This window comes from Pipistrellus kuhlii, unplaced genomic scaffold (assembly GCF_014108245.1).
Source record: "Pipistrellus kuhlii isolate mPipKuh1 unplaced genomic scaffold, mPipKuh1.p scaffold_m20_p_9, whole genome shotgun sequence".
NCBI classification, from domain to species: Eukaryota; Metazoa; Chordata; class Mammalia; order Chiroptera; family Vespertilionidae; genus Pipistrellus; species Pipistrellus kuhlii.
The window spans coordinates 45570956-45594784 of NW_023425595.1; the positions used below are offsets into that span (position 1 = coordinate 45570956).

The window sequence follows — 23829 nt, forward strand, 5'->3', positions numbered from 1 at the left end:
ACGGTGCAGTGCATACCCCCACCAAACTCTTCCCATAACCCTGGGTGTATCCGTACCACACTTTGGGAAACAGTTATTAAATAACTGATGGATGGGCATTCTATGACCAGAGGCTGGAAGGAGACAAACTCTGCCTTTTGGTCAAGAAAAATGTTTTAGTATGTTGTAGTACATAGAGTGCTTCTGTTATATTATAGAGCACAAAGGGAATTTACTATAAGCTTTTAATATCATTTTAGTCATAAAGTAATTTGTATTTAGAATGCAATCTATATTTATGATAAAAATGTAATAGAATAGGAAATAAAGTATGAACAATTTTATGAAGATCTTATTTATAGCAAAGAAAATTAAACAGCAAAGAACAGAAATAGATGATAACTCTAATTACCAATTGGGAGGAGGCAATTGTGTTCACAAGAATTATTTTTACAGAGGAGATTGACAAAATTTTTGTAAATTTAAAAAATATATATATTTTATTGATTTTTTACAGAGAGGAAGAGAGAAGGATAGAGAGTGAGAAACGTCAATGAGAAAGAATCATCGATCAGCTGTCTCTTGCACACCCCCTACTGGGGATGTGTCCACAACTAGGGTACATGCCCTTGACTGGAATTGAACCCAGGACCTTTCAGTCCACAGGCCGACGCTCTATCCACTGAGCCAAACCAGTTTCGGCAAATTTTTGTAAATTTGATAAAGAGGCCCAAGTATTCGAAAATTCTCAATTTCTTTTAGGTGTTGGAAAGAAAAAATAATTGAATTTTTAGGGAGTGTTCCTTGTTTGTTTACACCCTGGATTATACTGTCATGTAAATACATTGGATTACAGGGGTAATATTTGTAACTTCATTTGAGGGCATACAAAAAGAACATAAATTATTAACAATTAGCCCGCTACACTTGGTCAAATATTTAAATTACCCTTAATGCCTTGGGAGGGCCTGAATAAATGATTTTGGGAGCCATATATGGACCTCAGGCAGGACTTCCCCACCTGTGGTTAGAGGGTCATTTTAAGAAATTCCTGGTACTCACAAAAAACTCAATAAATATTTTTAAATGAATCTTAGATATTGTTGGGTATCTGTGTACTACGAGAGCATTTTGTTTTATTCATTTTGTTTTTATTTCAGAGAAAAAGTGAGAGACATAGAAACATCAATGAAGACAGAGAATCACTGAATTGCTGCTTCCTGGAAGCCCCGCAGTTGGGATTGAGCCTGCAACGTGGCCATGTGCTCTGACCTGAAATGGAATTGAGTTCTCCCACTTCATAGGTGGACACTCAACCACTGAGTTACGCCCTCCAAGCAGCATTTATATTTTAGATGTATCTTTCAGACAGTTGTTATTAGAAACAGCCCCTGGATGTTGTGGAGAGTATGCTGTGAATGCAGTACAGTTACCAGGATCTGTAGGCCCAGCTGTGAGAGATTTCCTGTTAGACAAGACAACTTCATCTTCCCATTACTGACTTAACCTGGCTGGAAAAAGGGCAGAAATCTTTTCCTCTGACTTTGGAAATCTTGTTTAACCTTAAAACTTGCAATGTCAAGGGTTCCAAGTCCTCCATATCTGGCAGAAATGTCCAGTGGCCCTGTATCTGCCAGCTGTTGCCACACACAGATTCAGGTAGTGAAATTCTCCCACATGTGGACCATCAGTAACTTTAGTTTTTGCCCCCAGGAAATGGGTGAATTCATTCAAAGTGCAACCTTTTCATCAGAAGCCAATGATCAACTGAAATGGTGTTTGAGAGTATACCCAAAAGGGAAAAATGAAGAAAGCAAAGATTACCTATCTCTTTACCTGATATGTCTCAGCTTTCCAAAGAGTGAATTTTGTGTAAAATTCAAATTCTCAATCCTGAATGACAAGGGAGAAGAGACCAAGACTTTGGTGAGTCGCCTTGCATATAGATTTGTACAAGGCAAAGACTGGGGATTCAAGAAATTCATCCGTAGAGATGTTCTCTTGGATGAAGACTACAGTCTTCTCCCTGAGGACAAGCTGACCCTCTTCTGTGAGGTGAGCATGGTGCAAGACTCCATCACCAATTCTGGCCAGAATCACAGGAAGATGGTAAAGGCTTCAGAGTGCCAGCTGACCGATGAGCTAGGGGGACTTTGGGAGAATTCCTGGATCACAGACTGTTGCTTTTGTGTGACTGGCCAGGAATTCCAGGCTCACAAAGCTATCTTAGCAGCACGTTCTCCAGTGTTTTGGGCCATGTTTGAACGTGCAATAAAGGATAGCAAAAAGAATCCAGTGGAAATCATTGACATGGAGCCTCGAGTGTTTAAGGAAATGATGTGCTTCATTTACACGGGGAAGGCTCCCAACCTGGACACAATGGCTGATGATTTGCTGGTAGCTGCTGACAGGTATGCCCTGGAGCGTTTGAAGGTCATGTGTGAGGAAGCCCTCAGCAGTCAGCTGTCTGAGGAGAATGCTGCAGAACTGCTCACCTTCGCTGACTTCTACAGTGCAGATCAATTGAAAACTCAGGCAGTGAATTTCATCAACTCTCATGCTGAGGATGTTATGGAGACCTCAGGGTGGCAGGCACTGGTGGAGTCCCAACACCACTTGGTGACTGAGCTGTACTGCTCTCTGGCTTCAGCACAGGGCCCCCATGCAAGCTCCTAAACCAGTCCTGAGATTCTGCCTGTTGTGAGACTGCCTTGACTTTCCAGAAGCAGAAGCCCTAGTTGCTGGCATTGAGCACCCGGTAGACAGCATAATCTGTGGAGTTTTTCCTCTGCTGTGTGTGTGTGTGGGGGGGGGGGGAGGGGGGGATATCTGCATCTCAGCCCAAGATTTTTAGATTTATTTTTAAATAAATCATATATTTTAATGTAATTTTATTGATTTCAAAGGGCAAGGGAGCTTGAGATGGAAACATAAATGATGAGAGAGAATCACTATTATGCTGATTCTTGCATGCACCCTACTGGAAATCAAGCCCACAGCATAGACATGTGCCCTGACCACCAATGGATCCTTGACTTGCTAGTTCATAGATTGACACTCACCAACTGAGCCAGACTGGGAGGGCTAAGGATATTTTCTGTCATTGATTTTTAGAGGGAGTGCAAAGGGAGGAGGTAACAACAGAGACTCAGAGAAAGAGAAAAAGACACAATGCCCAGGCAGATGCATTGCAAGGGGTGGAAACTGCAACCCAGATATGCACCCTTGAGTGGAATCAAACCCCTGACCCTTCATGTCTGAGCCAAAGCTCTAAACACTGAGACAATGGCCAGGATGAGATGAGTCTTATATTGGGCCATGAACATGTAAATTTCAAAAATGTTCAAATGTCTTTCTTTAGGGATTTGCTTGTTCTACACTTGTGGTCATCTCTGCACTTTATTAGATGTGACTACCAAAACTGCTCTTGTTGTTGTGACCTCATAATAAAGTAACATCTTGAAAGACCAACTTTTGCCTCGTGACTTTATTTGCAATGTGTCCTCATCATTTCTTTTTCTTTTTGCAGTGACTCTCACTTTGCAGCCAGTGGGAGCTAATAGTCTTCTCTTCCTACCTGGAGGTTTGATAAGCCTATGTATGACATGTTGTCCTCAAGGTGCACACGTGTCTCTTCTGGATCTGAGTGTTTTCATGACCGGGTACTCAGATTTTTACCTCTGGGAGATAGAATTAGGACTCATTTGAACTTGGGCTTCTGGAGTCTGTAGTGATGATTCAAAAGAGCAGAATATGAATGTCCAGAAGGGACTTTTTTTTTCTGGGCTGTGCTAAAACTCACATCCACTGCAATGTCTTCACTATCTCCCCATTTTTATTGCAGTATGTGCCCAAACCTATTGCCTGGATCATGAAGGTGGAAGTGTGACATTTATAAATGTAGCTCAAAGTTCCCTTATATGTAGAATCTCTTCTTACTCTTTCTCTCCCTGTCTCAGGACTATCTTTTGGTTTAGAAATACATTAGAAATCTGAGTGGGTGTGGGATCTGGTCGCAGAAAACAGAATCTCCAAGAATGCTCACCTAGGATCAAATTTAGCGGGAAGAATGGTCACAAACCAACTTCTGTGTCCCACACCAAGGCTGAAAGTCAGGTAGAGCTCCCCTGTTGTGTGTGTGCATAAAGCCATATTGTGCACCCGGGATCTGGCAGTTTCTGTGCCACTGACACAGGGACTGTGGGGGAAGGGGATTGGCTTTGTGACTCACAGAAATCTGAGGCAAGGCTGCAGTCTTGGTGTCCCTGGGTCTGCAGCTGTTGTCGCAGGTCTTCTACTAGAGTGGCTTCATGGTCCCTGTTTGCTACCCAAACCAGATGGTTGGTGGTGTGGCTAGGATCCTAGTCTCAAGCAGTTCTGGTTTTCAAGATGGCATGTCTCTGTGCTGCCAGTGTCCTCCACGGAGTGTTTGTGGCAGCAGTGGGGTTTTGCCATCTAAGCCTGCCCAGATTGGCAGCCCTTTGGCGGACATGTAGGGCCTAACTTTCCCTATTTCCCTCACACACACCCTCGCACAGGTCCACACACTCCTCTATTGCTTTCTCACTCTCATACAATCTCCCTCCTTATCTTCCTGCCGGTCACCGTCATCTTGGTGAAGGCTACTACCAATTCCAGAAAATTTTTAATGTATATAATGAAATAACTTCATGCAATCCCTTGATTTGTTGGACCTTGATTTAATAGACTGAGAATTTGACAAGGTTTCTGGGTTTTATATCATGTGAAAGTTAATACCCTGTGTGTGTGGTTTTTTTTATTATTATTAAATATTCTTATAGATTGTTAGAGATTTGAGAGAGAGAGAGATAGAAACATCAATGATAAGAATCATGTATTGGCTGCCTTCTTGCAAGCCCCAAACTGGACCAACAATATTCCCTTGTCCAGAATCAAACCTGGGACCCTTTAGTCCACAGGCCTACACTTCATCTACTGAGGAAAACCATCCATGGCTGCAGCCTGTTAATTTTGAAATGCTTTAACAAATAATTGCTTATAATTTGACAGCTTGTTATTTTTTAACTAATTCACTGTTATTTTTTAAAAATTTTAGTGAATAGGCTATATGTTAGAAAAATTACTAGGCATTTTGCTGACATAAATAAATATTATATGTCTATAACTATAGTCAACATACTTAATTCCAGGAGTCCTAAACAATGTTCAGGGAATGATTAGCACATGATCACACCACTTCCTGAGCTGTTATTGGTTGTGCTGGCTGATGTTCCCATAAAATGCTAAGCCACATCCCTGCTGTGTGCACTGTTAAGTACACACATTTTCTAGATCTCTTCAGTATAGATTTAAAATTATTACAATACAAATGAATCAAACTCTTGCCCTGAGATCATAAATAGTACACCTTTGCTCTAAAATGGTTGCTCTGGCACTCCCAGAATCGCTAAGTGGTTGAGCCTCAACTTATGAACCAGGAGGTCAAGGTCCCATTCTGGGAGGAGGCACATGCCTGGGTTACAGAATGATCTCCAGTGGGAAGCTTACAGGAGGCAGCCAATCAATTATTTTTGCTCATCATTGATGTTCTGTATCTCCCCCTCCATGCCTCTCCAAAATAAATTAAAAAAGAAGCTGCTCTGTCCTGCTATCAACCTCAGGGTGATTATGGCCTGTTGTGGACAGAAAAGAGCAGCTCTGAGCAGAAGAGGGGCAGGCACCAGTGCCTGCACAGGCCTTTGGGTGGAGGTCTGTGTTCCACACACAGCCCTGGGCACAGGATAGCTCCCCTCAGCTCCCATTTCACGGCTGTGGCCCTGGCCTTGACATCACATATATTGTTAAGATGTTGTTCAAGTTAACAGTCAAATTAGCCATCTGGGTGCTCCCTGCACAAGTCCTTATGTCAGTGGTCGGCAAACTCATTAATCAACAGAGCCAAATATCAACAGTACAATGATTGAAATTTCTTTTGAGAGCCAAATTGTTTAAACTTAAATGTCTTCTATCACCACTTTTACAAAATAGACTCGCACAGGCAGTGGTATTTTGTGGAAGAGCCACACACAAGGGGCCAAAGAATCACATGTAGTTCGCAAGCTGCAGTTTGCAGACCACGACCTTAAGTGAAGCTTTCCCTTGACACCACCTCTATCCAGCCTGCTGCCTACTCCCAAGGCAGCTACTTTGAAAATCACTTCGGTCTCCTTTAACTACTTGGTTTAAGACTCACGGTAACATGTTGGAAACCCACCTCAATGGGGGAAAATGACAAAGAAATAATATTTTTAAATGAATAATTCCTATCTAGACTCTGCCAAAACTTCCTATTTAAATCTGGATGCATCCCAGCCCTGACATTTCTCACTAAATGAGCCAGCTGTGGGAATACAGAGATTTTTGTTAAAAAAAAAAGGGGGGGGGGGGAGGTCACCTTGACTGTAAACCTTTTGCAACAAATGGGAACATCTACTTAAAGTAGATGATGTTAGTAAGTTAATACAGTTATAATTTTTAAAATAGTCTTTAACTTCCAAAGCAAAAGTACTCTCCCCTGGGGGCAAATAATTGTTAAAAATAAAGCCAAAGGCCATTTTTTCTCCTATTTATTAACCTGTAGAGAGCCCCCTGAGAAGGCACAAGGACATTCTTTTCATTCTTATCAGCTAAGCCCAAGGGCACTGGCAGAATCCTGTTTTCAGTACCGATTTCTTATCTTTATTCAAGTGCTTGGAATGAGGAAAAAATAGGACCTTGACTTACCCAGATTTTGATATATTAAATCTTATACCAAAAAATGAGTAGCTTACCCAGATCTTGATGAATAGGATCTGGGCACACATGGAACTCCTTTTTTCCTTAAAATCCCCTTTGAAAATCAATAAATATGCTTTGTTGTCTGTGGTGAGTGTGACTGTCTCTCAATCAGAGAGATGGCGCCCACCTAGCGCCCAGCTTTATGAATCTATTTCTTCCTCTTGTCTCTTTTTTTCTCTAATTTCTTAATCCCCAGCTCCTCCACTGAGGAACCTGTCATTTTCCGTGCGGGATGTGGAAAACAGAGAAAATACCCACCGCATTAACCAATTTTTCTAGCACCAACATTTCCCCAGTGAAGTACAAGAATCTTACTTATTAACCTGTTAACCAGGGAGTTCCCTTTTTAATTATGCAACCTGTAATGGGCTCATACTCTTTCACTAGGACGTGTCAGTATGTCACTCCCGGAGGACGTAATTTCATATTATTATTTTATTTATTTATAATTAAAATAAATGATATATATATATATCTATATCTATATCTATCTATCTATCTATCTATCTATATATATATATATATATTTGTTTATTTATATATAAAGCACAAAGGAAAATACAAAATTATAAAAAATAGAAAAGAATACCAACAAAAAAATTGAAACATCGAATTAAAAAATTATAAATTTTAAAAAAATTATAAAGATTACAAAAAAACATATACCGTCTCTCTCAGGGTGCAACATATATTTCCAGGACGTATTCATATGCCCTACCCATTCCCGATATTGTTTACGTTTGACATATTTATATGTCTCGCTCGGTTAACAGGTTTAAGGAAATATAAATGACCCCATCACAGCCAGTGTGAATCAGTGGTTGGGCATCATCCCATTTCCCAGGGCTCACTGGTTGGATTGGTGAGGAGGACATTTGTCCAGGGTCTGGGTGCCTGTTGAGGATTTGCAGGAGGCAGACAAATAATGTTTGTTTCTCATAAATGTTTCTTTCTTTGTCTTTCTCTCTTCTTCTCTTTGAAATTAATTAAAACACACACACATAACAAACAAACAAAAAAGATTCATTGGCCCTTCATCAAAATTCAAAGATTAAAAAAAATAGTTCTGGGATATAATGACCATTAAATTGCCTGAACTTACATGACTTTCATGGCATAATGGAAATCAAAGTCAAATATTTTGAGCCAAGCAAGTGACTGGCATTGAGCATTAGCTGGGGTATTAGCGCCTTCAGGACTCAGCACCTGAAGCTATAGATTTGGGAGAAACACCTGAAACTCAAAGCTATTTGGAAAAGGAAGGGTGTCAGTAGAAGAGGTGCTGTTCTTTATGCAGAAGAAAAGGGGGCAGGAGGGGGATGGAGTTGGTTAAATAGTTAAGAATGGTTTCTCCAGGTTGTGGGAGCTTTTCTGTGTCTGCTTTCCATGTGTGTCACATGCCTACCAAGCCTGTTGTGCTCTGGACAAATCCAGACACCATGGGCTGTGGGCACAGCTTCTGTTGTTCGTGTCTCTATTTATCCTGGGAGAAAGCAGAAAGCCCTCCCTGTTGTCCTGTGTGCAGGGAACCATCAGAGCAGAAAAACCTCAAAATCAATATTATCCTGAAAAATCTGGTGTCCATGGCCAGAAAAGCCAGTCTGAGGCAAATCCTGAGCCCTGAGGACAATAGGTGTGGGCTGCACAAGGAGACAGAACAGATCTTCTGTGAAGACCACAGGAGCCTGCTGTTTGCACTGCTCCAGCTCTCAGGAACAGGAGGCCCACAGACACTGCTCCGTGGGAGAGGCTGCTGAGGAACACATGGTGAGTGGTGCCCCTCAGAGCACCTTGAATGATGGAGAGAATACAGCAAAGAGATGAGAATTCAATCTTCTTTTTTCTGATTGTACTGATACCTACTTTACACTCAATAATGAAACTGAGAAAACATGCTGCTTGACCCATCTCCATGGATATTGCAATTAAAAATGGAACTGCCATTTGACCCAGTGATGTGACATCAAGGAATATATTCTAAGCAACCAGAAACCAGAGAGAATGCATGAACCCTATGTTCACAGCAGCATAATTTACAATAGCTAAGATTCTGAAAAAGCCCAAGTGATCATCAGTAGATGAATGGATTAAAAAACAACAACTGTGCCACATTTATATCATGGAATATGAGGCACCAGGAAAAGAAATAGTAGGATCTCTTACACTCTGACACAGCTTGGAGGGTACTGCAGAAGAATATACTAAGAAAAATAAGCCATTCAGAAAAGACAAGTGTCACATGATCTCATTCATAGGTGGAATCTAAACGATCATAATTGATGGACAGAGTGGTTCCAGAGACATAGAAGCCTGAGAAAGAATGTGGAATCTTAAAAGGAAGGTGGGGGAGGGTTCTGGGTGGGCGATGATCAAACAAAGAACTAGTAGGCATATATGCATAACCCATGGACACAGACAATAGGGTGATGAAAGCCTGGGGCACGGGTCAGGATTGGGCTGGAGGGGATCAATGGGGAATAAAAGGGACATGTTTAATATTTAATACAAAAGAAAACCATGGTGGCAATGACAGACACACATATCTTGGGCTTGCCTTTCCCCTTTGTGACCTCTCACCAGGGCCCTGCTTGCTGAAAGTAGGGCTTTCCTGCGCTCCCCTGTTTCTGAAGACTGGTTTCCTGGTTTGCACCTGGCAAGCTCCAAGTAGAGTGTCTGGAGAGGAGAGAACTCTCCAGGCACCTGCTGGTTCCTGCTCTTCATCTCATTCAGGCTCAGAGGTCTTTGAGCATTTCTCCCACTCATGCCCTGGTGTCCTGGCAGCTGCACTTTTCTGTGGTGAGGGGGCTGATGGGGGCTAACCTGTGCCCAGATTGTGTGGGGAACACAGATCTCTGCTCAGAGGCCTCTATAGGCATTGGTGGATATCCATCTCCTGCTCTGAGCTGCTCTTTCCTGTCCACATGAGGCCATAATCACCCTCAGCCTCTCAAGGCTTCCTTGCCATCTTACTGGGTTCTTCATATCAGTGCTTTGTCATTGGCTGAGGTATCTCCAGGATTGGAATAGAGGAGGAACCCTGAGCCCCTTTGCAGCCCACACCTCCACTCACTGTTCCCTGGAACTTCTGAGCTTTCTGCCCTTACCCCACTCACCTCCAGGGAAGTGTTTGCATCCTACAGTTGCCCTCAGGCAACAAGGCTGTGCCACCATATCTACCTTTGCTAGGCCAGCTAGTTAATGTTCCTTCACCTACTTTTCATTTCCAACAGTCTTCTATTGACTTCTCTAAATCTCCCAGTCTCCTACAGAATCCAGTTTTACCACCCAGTATGTTTGCAGGTTTTTCCTCTGCTTTACTTTAATATGAATAGAATTTCTGGAAGTCATGACTAAACAGAAGACCTGTAATATTGTAGTAATCATTTAGAGAGCTAAATAAACTTATTCTTTAACTTGACATAGAAGAAAAGAATATGGAAGAATTATAATGAACATTTTATAGAGAAAGGACTTGATATATTACTGTAGAGCTATACCAGATAAGGCATTGTAGTATTGTCAAATATATAAATATATCCTCCTGGTTGGCTGTGGTCTGGCATCCAGGGGGCGGCCCTGGCAGAGTGCAGAACGAGGGGCCCTCAGAGATTATGGACCTGGCTGAGGCAGTGCTGCAGGAAAATGTGCTCAAGTTTATGAATTCCTCAGAGAGAGAAGACAGTAATAATGGCGAACCCCCTAGGAAGATAATACCAGAGAAGAATTCACTTAGACAGACTTACAACAGCTGTGCCAGACTCTGCTTAAACCAAGAAACAGTATGTTTATCAAGCACTGCTATGAAGACTGAAAATTGTGTGGCCGAAACAAAACTTGCCAATGGCACTTCCAGTATGATTGTGCCCAAAACAACGGAAACTCTCGCTATTAGAAGGAAAAGGAACTATGTGTCAAATATTTTGAGCAGTGGTCAGAATCCGATCAAGTGGAATTTGTGGAACATCTTATATCCCAAATGTGTCATTACCAGCATGGGCACATAATCTCGTACCTTAAACCTATGCTACAGAGGGATTTCATAACTGCTCTGCCAGCTCGGGGTTTGGATCACATTGCTGCGAACATTCCGTCATACCTGGATGCCAAATCACTATGTGCTGCTGAGCTGTGTGCAAGGAGTTACCGAGTAACATCTGACGGCATGTTATGGGAAAAGCTCATGGAGAGAAAGGTCAGGACAGATTCTCTGTGGAGAGGTCTGGCAGAATGAGGAGGATGGGGAGAGTATTTATTCAAAAACAAGCGTCCTGATGGGAATGCTCTTTCCAACTCTTTTTATAGAGCATTTTATCCTAAAATCATACAAGACATTGAGACAATAGAATCTAATTGGAGATGTGGTAGACATAGTTTACAGAGAATCCACTGCTGAAGTGAAACAAACAAAGGAGTTTACTGTTTGCAGTATGATGATCAGAAGATAGTAAGCGGCCTTCGAGAAAACACTATAAGATCTAGGATTAAAGCACGTTGGAATGCAAGAGAATTCTTACAGGCCACACAGGTTCTGTCCTATGTCTCCAGTATGACAAGAGGGTGATTATAACTGGATCATGGGATACTACAGTCTGGGTGTGGGATGTAAATACAGGTGAAATGCTAAACACGTTGATTCATCATTGTGAAGCAGTTTTGCACTTGTGTTTTAATAATGGCATGATGATTACCTGCTCCAAAGACCATTCCATTGCTGTATGGGATATGGCCTCCCCAACTGACATCACCCTCCAAAGGGTGCTAGTTGGACACAGAGCTGCCGTCAATGTTGTAGACTTTGATGACAAGTACATTGTTTCTGCATCTGGAGATAGGACTATAAAGGTATGGAACACTAGTACTTGTGAATTTGTGAGGACCTTAAATGGACACAAATGTGGCATCGCCTGTTTGCAGTACAGAGACAGGCTGGTCGTTAGTGGTTCATCTGACACTATCTGATTATGGGACATAGAATGTGGTGCATGTTTACGAGTGCTAGAAGGCCATGAGGAATTGGTGCACTGCATTCGATTTGATAAGAGGATAGTCAGTGGAGCTTATGATGGGAAAATTAAAGTGTGGGATCTTGTAGCTGCTTTGGACCCCCGTGCTCCTGCAGGGACTTTTTGTGTATGGACGCTTGTGTAGCATTCTGGAACAGTTTTCTGACTCCAGTTTGATGAATTCCAGATTGTCAGTAGTTCACATCATGATACAATTCTCATCTGGGACTTTCAAAATGATCCAACTGCCCAAGCTGAACTCCCCCCACTCCTCCCACTCCCCTTCTCAAACATACACCTATATCTCCAGATAAATGATCATACACTGACCTCATACTTGCCAAGGTATGAAAAAGAACTGTGTGTATGGCACTGTGGGTAGGAGATGGAATGTTGTCTGTAAGGTGTTGCTAGTTCATGGAGCCTTCTCATGTCCTTTATCCTTCCAAGTCCTGTAAAGCAAGGGTAGCTGCCACCATGAGACAGGGCTGGGGCTGCATATTGGATGCTGTCTTCATCAGGGAAGCCAGCCTCAGTTCCAGATGATCCTGGAATTAGATCTAGATTGCCCTTGTGCAGTAGAACTAGTAATTCATGCCCCAGTTATCTAAAAGAATTGTTCAGAAAGTAAGAGATTTAGCCTTGGCTGGGCAATTCATGTTGGTTAGATCATCATCTAGATACGCCTAGTTACAAGTTCCATCCCAGATCAGCCCGGTAAGGGTACCTACTATTGATAGAATCAACCAATGAATGGATAAATAAGTGGAACAACAAATCAATGCTCTCTCTCAAAATAAATAAATAAATATTCAAAAAACTTTCAAAAAATATATATATATATATTCTCCCTTAGTTTTACCTTCTGACATTATAATGAGTGCAGTCTCCTTAGGAGCTGCCAAGATTCCTTGGCTCCTCCAATCCCTTTTATGTCTGGCCTTTTGTAAGCTCCTGGACAACCTCTCATTTTATTTCCTAAAGCCCCTCCTTTTCCCTGGGCCATGGCTGTTCCTGAAACTTTCCAGGGCTACAGGAGCCTATGGGATTTCCTGAGCCCCTCTTGAGATCCAGTCCTTGGGCAATGGAAGCTGTTTCCTCTCACAAGTCCCCGGAGCTAGTGTCTGAGGTGTTGCCCCTGCAAGAACTGGGTTCTCTTTTCCTATGGTCCTACCTACAATTACACCCCCTGTAGGGAAAAGGAAATTTTTCTGATTTGCTCAAGGACACCAGTGGGCCCTCTTCCTCATCTAGGCTTTGAACTGGTTTTCTTGGAGCAGGGACCCCACTTGTAGCTAGATGCTGGTACCAGGGACAATACCTAACCTCTTAAACTTGGCATTGACTTACCCTGGACCACAGGTTCATTGCCCCTGAGATAGATTTCAGAGATGCACGTTCCCTTAATGGCTCCGCTGGGATCCAAAGACTAACATCAACTTAATATACTCAATATTTTTCAGTACATGGACTTGGATATATAATAAATATTTTTCAAAATATAAACCAAGCACCTAGGATGGCTTGGTTCAGTGGATAGAGCTTTGAATTGCAGAGTGAGTTAGTAGGGGATGTGATTCAAGTCAAGGGCACTTCCCTAGGATGCTGGCTCCTCCCAGACCAGGCTCCTAGTTGTGGCCCATGCAAGAGGCAACCAATTGATGTGTTCTTTCATCAATATTTTTCTGTCTTTTTCTTTATTTTCCACCCTCTCTAAAAATCAATGAAAAAATACTTTGTGACTATAAAAAGTAAATGCGAAAATATCCTTAGGTGAGGATTAAAAATAGGAAAACAAAAAGAGCAACTTGAATTATAACTAGTCCCACTTGATATCAAGAAAAATAGATAACTGTAGTCCACTAGTACTAACTGATAATAGATGACAGATTAGCCTTTTTAAACTGAAAGATTATTTACGTCCTATATGCAAATACCATCAACAACCTTCATAACTCTCCAGGCACAGATAGTATCAGCCCCCTAACTTTTTTTCAGTAACCTCCAGGTGGTCTAGCCATTCTCAAGTGTGGGTGGTGAATTCTTAAGTATAGGAGAGATGAGTGGCAGTTGACAATGTTGACATTCTGAACCCCAAGTCAGGTCACAGCAAGCCAAGACCCTGACAGGTTGCTTCCTCCCTGGCTCCTCCATTCTGAAGCAACCAGGAAAGGACTATGGAATCTCAGTCAGAAGAGAACTGCAGTGTGTACATACATATGTTTGTATGTGTGGATGGGGACATGATTAGATAGACAAGATGAAATATATTTCCTGCCCATCATCCCCACACTTGCTAGGACTTTGGTTCACTTTTTAAATGTTTGAATAAAACAAAAGGTAATCCATAGACAGAAAAATATTTTTAACACATATATCTCATTAAGGATTTGTATCCAAAAAACTCTTGCAATTCAAAATAAGACTGTAAATCCAATGATTATTGGGCAACTTAGAGGAGTTAAGAAGGCACTTTACTAAAAAGATATATGGATGGCTACTAAGGACATCGGCTTAGCCTATTTGTACTTCTTTGTCAAAAAGACTGTAGACCTTGTGGTTTATAAACAACATGTGTTTCTCACAGTTGTGGGGGCTGAAATGTTCAAAGTCAATATGGTGGCTGATTCAGTTTCTGTGGAAGTTCTATTTCCTGTTTTATACACAGCTGTCATCTCCTTAAGTCAATGATCCTTCCATTGGCTTACAATCCTATCCACTGAGTTAGACGGCAGCAGTTTCACCTCTTTCTAGGATATGTGGTCTCTGATGGCTTTTACATTTGTTTTTCCATAATTTTTAAAAGTTGAGTTACTTAGATTTTCACTTTTTAATCTTCTAGCAATGTTAATTATTTTCACAGATTTTTAAAAACAGCACTTAAAATTCCCAAACATTTGATAATGTGAAAAATAATTCATATGGAGGTGGCATCAGTAACTTGTTAACTTGTGATGGTTTCAACAAAATACAGGTAGCATGGCACATCTGTTAATAAGCATCTGTAAGGTAGTGACTATAGTTAGTACTGTAATGCATATTGAAAAGTTTCATGTATCTTACAGCAAAACACATTTACATTCTGTTAGGCTGTCAGCCCCCAAGCGTTGTTTTCTATGTTATAACTTCAATCAGATTATCAGAGCACAATAATCCATTCAAAGTGGTCACTTCCTTTTGTGAATTTAAGCCAATCTCAGCAAGTGGGTGTGGCGTGAGGTAGGCAGTTATATAAAAGCCCCATCTGTACAGAGCCCACGTCACTTCTTCAAGGTAGACTGGCCGAAGTTGGAGCTGCCTGGTGACTGAAGAGAATTCCTACGGACCCTGCTATTGGCAGAACTTACAGAGTTGGGAGAGCTCAGAGTAGACTCTGGTGAGTATGATATTTAGAATGAATATGTTTTTATTATTTTAGTAAATATCTCAAAAACTGCCTACTTTATCTTATTAAAAATATTTTCAATTTAACTGTCTGGGATCTTCTCTAAGTAGAGAAGTAGATTTCTTAGTTCATTGAAATGACATCAATATTTCAAATATCTGGAATTGGAGCACTTGTAATATATTGATATTTGCTATAATAAGTTATTTCATTATTTTTATTTTATTTTACTCTCATATTGCCAATAGATGTTTTTCGGTCATAAAAGAGATTTCTCTAATTATGAAAATCATAAGAAACCTAAAATGTTTCACATAACTTATGCATGTAAGAATCTTCATATTCATTAACCTAAAGTAGAAATGAGTCAATTAATGAGAAAAACTCACAAAGGTCCTCTTTGCTATTCCTTTAAAACTTTCAGTTCCAGGCTCTATTTGAAAACTTTGAAGTAGATCCCAACAAATTTAAGGCTTCCTAAGAAGTGGCACTGGACACATGGGAGATTGTCATAGACAAAGATGAACAAGTCATGCTTCTGTCTTCTTCTCTCTGAAAGTTAATAAAAACCTTTCTATTTAAAATAACCTATTAGGATGTCCACTCCCCAAATTCCTTTTCTTTTGTTATTTTAATATAAAATCTTGAAGATATAGCATACCAAAAAATAGAGTCAGGCCTTCCCCTTACTTACAGAGTATGTATTAGAAATTTTGCTTATTCACTGAATTTATTTGTAATCCTAAAACAAATGTTCGTGGTGTTTTTCCAGCCATTCTTGGACTTGCACTGAGATGGAGTAATTTGCAACCAGCCAATTGAATATTCCAAGCAGAGTTTGAATAAAACGAAGGACAAACAGCAAGTAAGTGTCTTTTTCATGGCCTTTTATGCCAGATTTTTGGTATTTGGGCACCAAAGCACAGGGATATGCTTTATATAAATATTCTACCTGTTAGATAAGCTTCCTTAAGGAATGAGCTCTAGGGCTATTGGGCATGAATTTAATGTTCATAAATAAACAATATATAATTACTAAGATGTCTTTAAATAGAAATAAAAATAAAGTTATGTTCTATCAGTGTTTCCCAAAGTTTTGACATATGTGTACCCCTTCTATTATTTTCATAACGCTAAGTAACCCTCGTACTCATGATAATGTAGAATTAGCTCAGCTAAGCACGGTGCAGTGCATACCCCCACCAAACTCTTCCCATAACCCTGGGTGTATCCATACCACACTTTGGGAAACAGTTATTAAATAACTGATGGATGGGCATTCTATGACCAGAGGCTGGAAGGAGACAAACTCTGCCTTTTGATCAAGAATAATGTTTTGGTATGTGCTACCACTTAGAGTGTTTCTGCTATAATATAGAACATCAAGGGAATTTACTATAAGCTTGTGATATCTAACATTTATTCAGAAAGTAACTTGTATTTAGAACGCACTGAAAAATCTGTACTTATGATTAAAAAAAAGTAATAGAATAGGAAATAGAAGTATGAAAACTTTTATGAAGATCTTATTTATAACAAAAAAATTTAAAGAGCAAAAAACAGGAACAGATGATAACTCTAGTTACCAATGGGGAGAAAGCAAATGTGTCCACAAAAAATATTTTTTGCAAATGAGATTGACAAAATTTTTGTAAATTTGATTAGTCCCCAAGTATTGGATAATTCTCAATTTCTTTTAAGTTTTGGAAAGCAAAAATAATTGGATTTCTAGGGAGTGTTCCTTGTGGGTCTACTACCTGGATTATACTGTCCTGTAAACACATTAGATTACAGGAGTCAGAAACTCTTTTTCTACCAATGACAATTGGATATTTATAACATCATTTGAGGGTATACACAATGAACTAAATAATTATCAATTAGCCAGGTACATTTGGTCAAATATTTAAATTACCCCTAATGCCTTTTGGAGGGCCTGAATAATTGATTTTGGGGACCATATATGGATCTCAGGCAGGACTTCCCCACCTGTGATTACAGGATCACTTTAAGAAATTCCTGCCACTCACAAAAAAAAAACACACAACACCAAAACTAAGTAAATATTATTATATGAATCTTAGATATTGTGAGCATCTACTAACTATGATACCATTTGTGTTTTATTCAATTTATTTTTATTTCAGAGAAGAAGGAAGAGACATAGAGACATAAATAAAGACAAAGAATCACTGAATTGCTGCTTCCTGCAAGCTCCTCAGTGGGGATTGAGCCTGCAACGTGGCCATATGCTCTGACCTGAAATGGAACTGAAACCTTGTGCTTCATAGGTGGACACTCAATCACTGAGCATCACCAGCCAAGGTGCATTTATGTTTTTGATGCATCTTTCGGACAGTTGTTACTAGAAATAAAGCCTGAACATTGTAGAGGGTATGCAGTGATTAGGGGGCAGTTACCATCATCTGTAGGCCCAGCTCTGAGGGATTTCTTGTTAGACAAGACAACTTCATCTTCCCACTACTGACTTAACCTGGCTGGAAAGAGGGCAGACATCTTTTCCTCTGACTTTGGAAATCTTGTTTAAACTTCAAACTTGCAATGTCAAGGGTTCCCAGTCCTCCACCTCTGGCAGAAATGTCCGGAGGCCTTGTAGCTGACAGCTGGAGCCACACACAGATCCAGGTAGTGAAATTCTCCCACATGTGGACCATCAGTAACTTTAGCGTTTGCCCTCAGGAAATGGGTGAATTCATTCAAAGTTCAACCTTTTCATCAGAAGCCAATGATCAACTGAAATGGTGCTTGAGAGTATACCCAAAAGGGCAAGATGAAGAAAGCAAAGATTACCTGTCACTTTTTCTGGTTCTGGTCAGTTCTCCAAAGACTATATTTTTTGCAAAATTCCAATTTTTTATCCTGATTGATAAGGGAGAAGAAATATTCAAAATTAAATTCAACGAGAGTCACCATGCATATAGATTTGTACAAGGCAAAGACTGGGGATTCAAGAAATTCATCCGTAGAGATGTTCTCTTGGATGAAGACAATAGTCTTCTCCCTGAGGACAAGCTGGCCCTCTTCTGTGAGGTGAGTGTGGTGCAAGATTCCATCACCATTTCTGGCCAGAATCCTAGGAAGATGGTGAACGTTCCTGAGTGCCAGCTGGCCAGTGAGCTAGGAGGACTTTGGGAGAATTCCTGGTTCACAGACTGTTGCTTTTGTGTGGCTGGCCAGGAATTCCAGGCTCACAAAGCTATCTTAGCAGCTCGTTCCCCAGTGTTTAGGGCCATGTTTGGACATGCAATGCAGGAGAGCATAACGAATCGGGTGGAAATCATTGACATGGAGGCTGCAGTGTTTAAGGAAATGATGTGCTTCATCTACACGGGGAATGCTCCGAACCTGGACAAGATGGCTGATGGTTTGCTGGCAGCTGCTGACAAGTATGCTCTGGAGCGTTTGAAGGTCATGTGTGAGGAAGCCCTCAGCAGCCAGCTGTCTGTGGAGAATGCTGCAGAAATGCTCACCTTGGCTGACTTCCACAGTGCAGATCAATTGAAAACTCAGGCAGTGGATTTCATCAATTCTCATGCTAAAGATGTCATGGAGACAGAGGGGTGGCAAGCGATGGTGGCATCCAATCCCAGCTTGGTGACTGAGCTGTACTGCTCTCTGGCTTCAGCACAGGATCGCTGTCTGGGACCCCCACGCAAGCGCCTGAAGCAGTCCTGAGATCCTGCCTGTTGTAAGACTTCTTTGACTTTCCAGAAGCAGAAGCCATAGTTGCTACCATTGAGCACCAGATAGACAGCGACATTTGTGGAGTTTTTAGTCTACTGTGGGGGTGGGGGAAGACTTCATCTTGGTTCCAGATTTTTAGTTTGATTATTTTCCTTACAGAGATCATATTTGAAAACCTATCATTACTGATTTCAGAGTGGAAGGGAAAGGGAGTGAGAGGGCACTAAGTTATAAGAGTGAATCATTGATAAGCTGATTCCTGCTTGTGCCCTACTGGAAATCAAGCCCACAATGGAGGCATGTGCCCTGACCACCAATGGATCTTTGACCTCCTGGTTCATAAATTGACACTCACCCTCTGAGACACACTGGCAGGGCTAAGGATATTTTCTTTCATTGATTTTTAAAGGGAGTGCAAGGAGGGAGTTAACAACAGAGATTCGGAGAAAGAGAAGACACAATACCCGGACAGATGCATTGCAAGGGGTGAAACATGCAACCCAGATATGCACCCTTGAATGGACTCAAACCCCTGACCCTCATGTCTGAGTCAAAGGTCTAAACACTGAGATAATGGCCAGGGTGAGGTAAGGCTTATATTGGACCCTGAACATTTAAATTTAGAAAAATGCTCAACTGTCTTTCTTTAGGGATAAGCTTATTCTGCACTTGTTGTGGTCATCTCTGCACTTTATTAGATCTGACTACCAAAACTGCTCTTGCTGTTGTACCTCATAATAAAATAACATCTTGAAAAACCAACTTTTGCCCCATGACTTTATTTACAATTTGTCCACATGATTTCTTTTTCTTTTTGTAATGACTCTCACTTTTCAACCATGAAGAGCTAATAGTCTTATCTCTCTACCTGGAGGTTTTATAAGCCTCTGTGTGGGATCTGGTCTTCAAGGGGCACATGTGTCTTTCTTGAATCTGAGTGTTTTCATGACTGGGGTGCTCAGACTTTTGCCTTTGGGAGACATTCCTGGGAGACATTTGGAGTTGAGCTTCTTGAGTCTGTAATAATGATTGGAAAGAGCTGAATATGAATGGCCAGATGGACTTTTTTTTTCCCCCCCCCTGGGTTGTGCTAAAACTCACATTCACTACAATGTCTTTACCATCTCCCCACTTGTAAAGCAGTATGTACCCAAACCTATTGGCTGAGTAAGGGTATTCTTGGACCATGAAGGTGGAAGTGTGACCTTTAGAAATATAGCTCAACATTTCCTTGTATGTAGAATCTCTTCTTGCTCTATCTCTCCCTGTCGCAGGCCTATCTTTTGCTTTAGCCACTTTTGATTAGAAATAGATTAGGAATCTGTACATGCTGAGCAAATCCAATATCTAAGGATTGCATTTTCCTAATACACTATCAATTAAGATAAATATGTTACCGTTTTTTGTTTTTAGTTTCCTTATGTCATGAAAATCCATTTACTGTATTATGAAATACTAGAGGCCTGATGCACAAAATTTCTGCCTGTGCAAGAGGGGTGGGAGTGTTTCCTTCAGCCCAGCCTGCACCCTCTCCAATGTGAGACATCCCTCACACAATCCAGGACTGCTGGCTCCCAACTGCTCACCTGCCTGCCCACCTGATTGCTCCGAACCACTTCTGCCAGCTATCCTAATCACCCCTAACCACTCCCTTGGCAGCCTGATCAATGCCTAACTACTCTCCTGCTGGCCCTATTGCCCTTAACTGCCCTTCCTGGCCAGCCTGTTATCCCAACTGCCTTCCCCTGCAGGCCTAGTTTCCCCCAACTACTCTTCTCTGCAGGCCTATTTGCCCTTAACTATTCTCAACTGCAGGCCTGGTTATCACGAACTGCCCTCCCCTGCTAGCTCAGTCACCCCCAACTGCCCTCCCCTGCAGGCCTGGCTCCCCCCAAACTGTCCTACATTGCAGGCCTGGTCTCTTCCAACAGCTTTCTTATGCTGGCCATCTTGTGGCAGCCATCTTGTTTCCACATGGGGTTAGCCATCTTTGACCACATGAAGTCAGCCATCTTGTGTGTTGGAGTGAGTCAATTTGCATATTACTCTTATTAGATTGGATGATGTTAACATTCAAAACATAAGTATTAGTGTGTACTTTACTCATTTTGGGAAAATCATCATGCATGATGTATGTCATAAAATATGTTCTCTGTATTTTGCTCTATTTCTAAAATTTCATCTGGAAATTTAATAATACAGGTGTGTCTAAAATAAATTTAAATCCAAGAAGAAGGCTGATTTCATGTAGCACAATATTCTTCAGGTCCATCCCTTCTGCCCCAAAGTTTAAGAGATCCCCCTTTACAGCTACATATCAGGTCTAGTAATTTTTAACATTCGTTTAAAATGTTAAAATGTCGTTTTTAACATTCGTTTAAAATCTTGCTTGGCATTGACTTTTATTGACATAACCTTCAAACACGTGGTATCTACAGAACGTGTGAAGTGCAATTAACAAGTTTTGCTTGAAAAAGTTTGTTTGGTTTGGTTTTTGTTGCAAAACTAGGGCTAAGAAGATGGCGGATGAAGAACATATTTGGCACTGCATGCTTTACGAGTTCCAATTAGGAAGAAAAGCAAGTGAGGCTGCAAAAAACATCTGTAGTGCTCTTGGTCAAGATGCAGTTAGCGCCAGAAAATGCCAGCGTTGGTTTGAGAAATTTCGCGAGGGAAATTTTTCGTTAGATGACAAGAGTGGTCGAGGCCGTGTATCCAATTTTGATCAAGAAGCTCTTCAAGCTCTTTAGGTGCAAAATCCTCAAATTACCCAACAAGAGCTTGCGACAACTTTAAATTGTTCACAAAAAACAATTTCCAATCAATTGCGTGCACTTGGCAAAGTCCAAAAGTTTGGAAAATGGGTTCCTCATGAGTTGACCGACAACAACCATAATCAAAGAGTCGCAATTTGCAGTTCGCTCCTCTCTCGTCAAAACTGTTTGCTGTTTTTAGAGCAAATTGTTACCGGAGATGAAGAATGGGTGCTGTATGTTAATTTGAAAAGGCGGCCTCAATGGTTGGACAAAAATGAGGCTCCGCAGCCCACGCCAAAACCTGACTTGCATGCGAAAAAAGTGATGTGTGTTTGGTGGAATTTTAAAGGAATTCTTCATTATGAACTTTTACCATCTAACCAAACCATTACAAGTGCAGTGTATAGTGCCCAATTGGAAAAGTTAGCCCAAGCTTTAAGAGAAAAAGAACCCGCGCTGATTAATCGGAAGGGCGTAATTCTTCACCACGATAACGCACGACCGCATACTGCAAGAATCACTGCTGAAAAACTGCGCCAGTTGGAATGGGGAGTTCTCCCTCAACCTGCATATTCTCCTGATATTGCCCCTTCCGATTACCATTTGTTTCGTTCTTTGCAAAACTTTCTTCTTGGAAAAAAATTTAATAATGAAGAATGCCTCAAAAATGCATTGACCGAATTTTTTGCATCAAAATCACAAGAATTTTACAACAGAGGGATTAAAATGCTTCCTGAGCGTTGGGCACAAGTAGTAGAAAACAACGGCACTATATTGTTGATTAAATTTTGTTGTATTGTTTAAATAAATTCGATTTAAAAAAAGTATTAGAAAACGACATTAATTATTACTAGACCTAATAGTATTCCACTGTGTAAATGTCCCACAGCTTTTTTTAAAAATCCATTTGTCTACAGATGGCCTCTTGGGCTGTTTCAAAATCTTAGTTATTGGACAATGGAAACTAAAGAGTAAATAGACTAATGGAACTAGGTCAAAATAAAAAGCTTCTGCACAGCAAAATATTCACCATCAAAATGAAAATGAAACCCACTGTATGGCAGAAAATATTTGCCAAGGTTACCTCTGATATGGGGTTAATATCCAAATTATAAAAAGTACTCATACAACTGAAACCAGTTTGGCTCAGTGGATAGAGCATCAGCCTGCGGACTATAAGGTCCCAGGTTTGATTCCAGTCAAGGGCATGTACCTGGGTTGCAGGCACATCCCCAGTTGGAGGTGTGAAAGAGGCAGTTGATAGATGTTTCTCTCTCATTGATGTTTCTAACTCTCTATCACTCTTCCTTCCTCTCTGTAAAAAATCAGTAAAATGTATTTAAAAAAATAAAAACTTTTGGACAGGGAAGGTATAATTTTGGATACCATACCCTTTCACTTTGTTTCCAAACATTATTTCATTCATGGTTTCCTACCTTATGGGTTCCAGAGACCTCTAAGGATATTATTTCCCTAGACTGATCTATATAGAAGACACAAACTTGCTTTCAGTTAACAATGATTTCTAAGATGTGGGAAGTCAGCTCCAATGACCTTTTAATTTTTATCTCACTCTGTGAAAAACATTTATTTTTTTAATTCAATATAAAGATTTGTTTTAATTTAAAAAATATTCTCATTTATAATGATACTCATTTCTTTTGTTGTGTCACCTAACATGTAAGGTACAGTTTTTAATTTGCTTTTTAACACAACTCTACACAGTTCAAAGCTTGTCAAATCATATAATTAATGTTGGTTAGTGAAATTATTTTTAAACTATGCATCAAAAGAGCTACACAGAAAGAATTGATGAGAGTAAAATATGTACTGGAAGGGGAAATAAAGCTATGGAGGTGGATAAAAGAATGAAAACAGAAAAAGAAAATGGAAAGAATAGATCCTAGATACCATAAAGTTTTAGGGTTTGTTCCTGATTTTGAGCTTTCTGTATTTTTCAAGTTGATAACATAACACACACACACACACACACACACACACACACACACACACACACACACAAATACAGAATAAAAACCAGGCTGCAGCCAGGCCCAACTGCGAAATGCTGGCTTATATCTAGGCCACCACTCTCTGCTAGGGCCTCTGCAGCATGGCCACCACCAGGCGGTTCAGATGCTCCTGCAAGTGGAGCAGGGGGAAGGGACACCATTCCAGGTGCTCAGATTCATCCCCAAGTGCT

At 40.7% G+C, this 23829-nt stretch overlaps 2 protein-coding genes and 1 pseudogene across 2 annotated transcripts; all 3 read left to right on the forward strand.

The window, feature by feature from the left end:
• Positions 1-1554: 1554 nt before the first annotated feature.
• LOC118713749 (speckle-type POZ protein-like) lies at positions 1555-2655 on the forward strand. Its single transcript, XM_036428647.1, has one exon. It carries the CDS (start codon positions 1555-1557, stop codon positions 2653-2655), a length of 1101 nt encoding a protein of 366 aa, XP_036284540.1.
• Positions 2656-10388: 7733 nt separating this feature from the next.
• LOC118712528 lies at positions 10389-12417 on the forward strand (annotated as a pseudogene).
• Positions 12418-17727: 5310 nt separating this feature from the next.
• On the forward strand, positions 17728-18861 carry LOC118712530 (speckle-type POZ protein-like). Its single transcript, XM_036426339.1, has one exon. It carries the CDS (start codon positions 17728-17730, stop codon positions 18859-18861), a length of 1134 nt encoding a protein of 377 aa, XP_036282232.1.
• The last annotated feature ends 4968 nt before the right edge of the window (positions 18862-23829 follow it).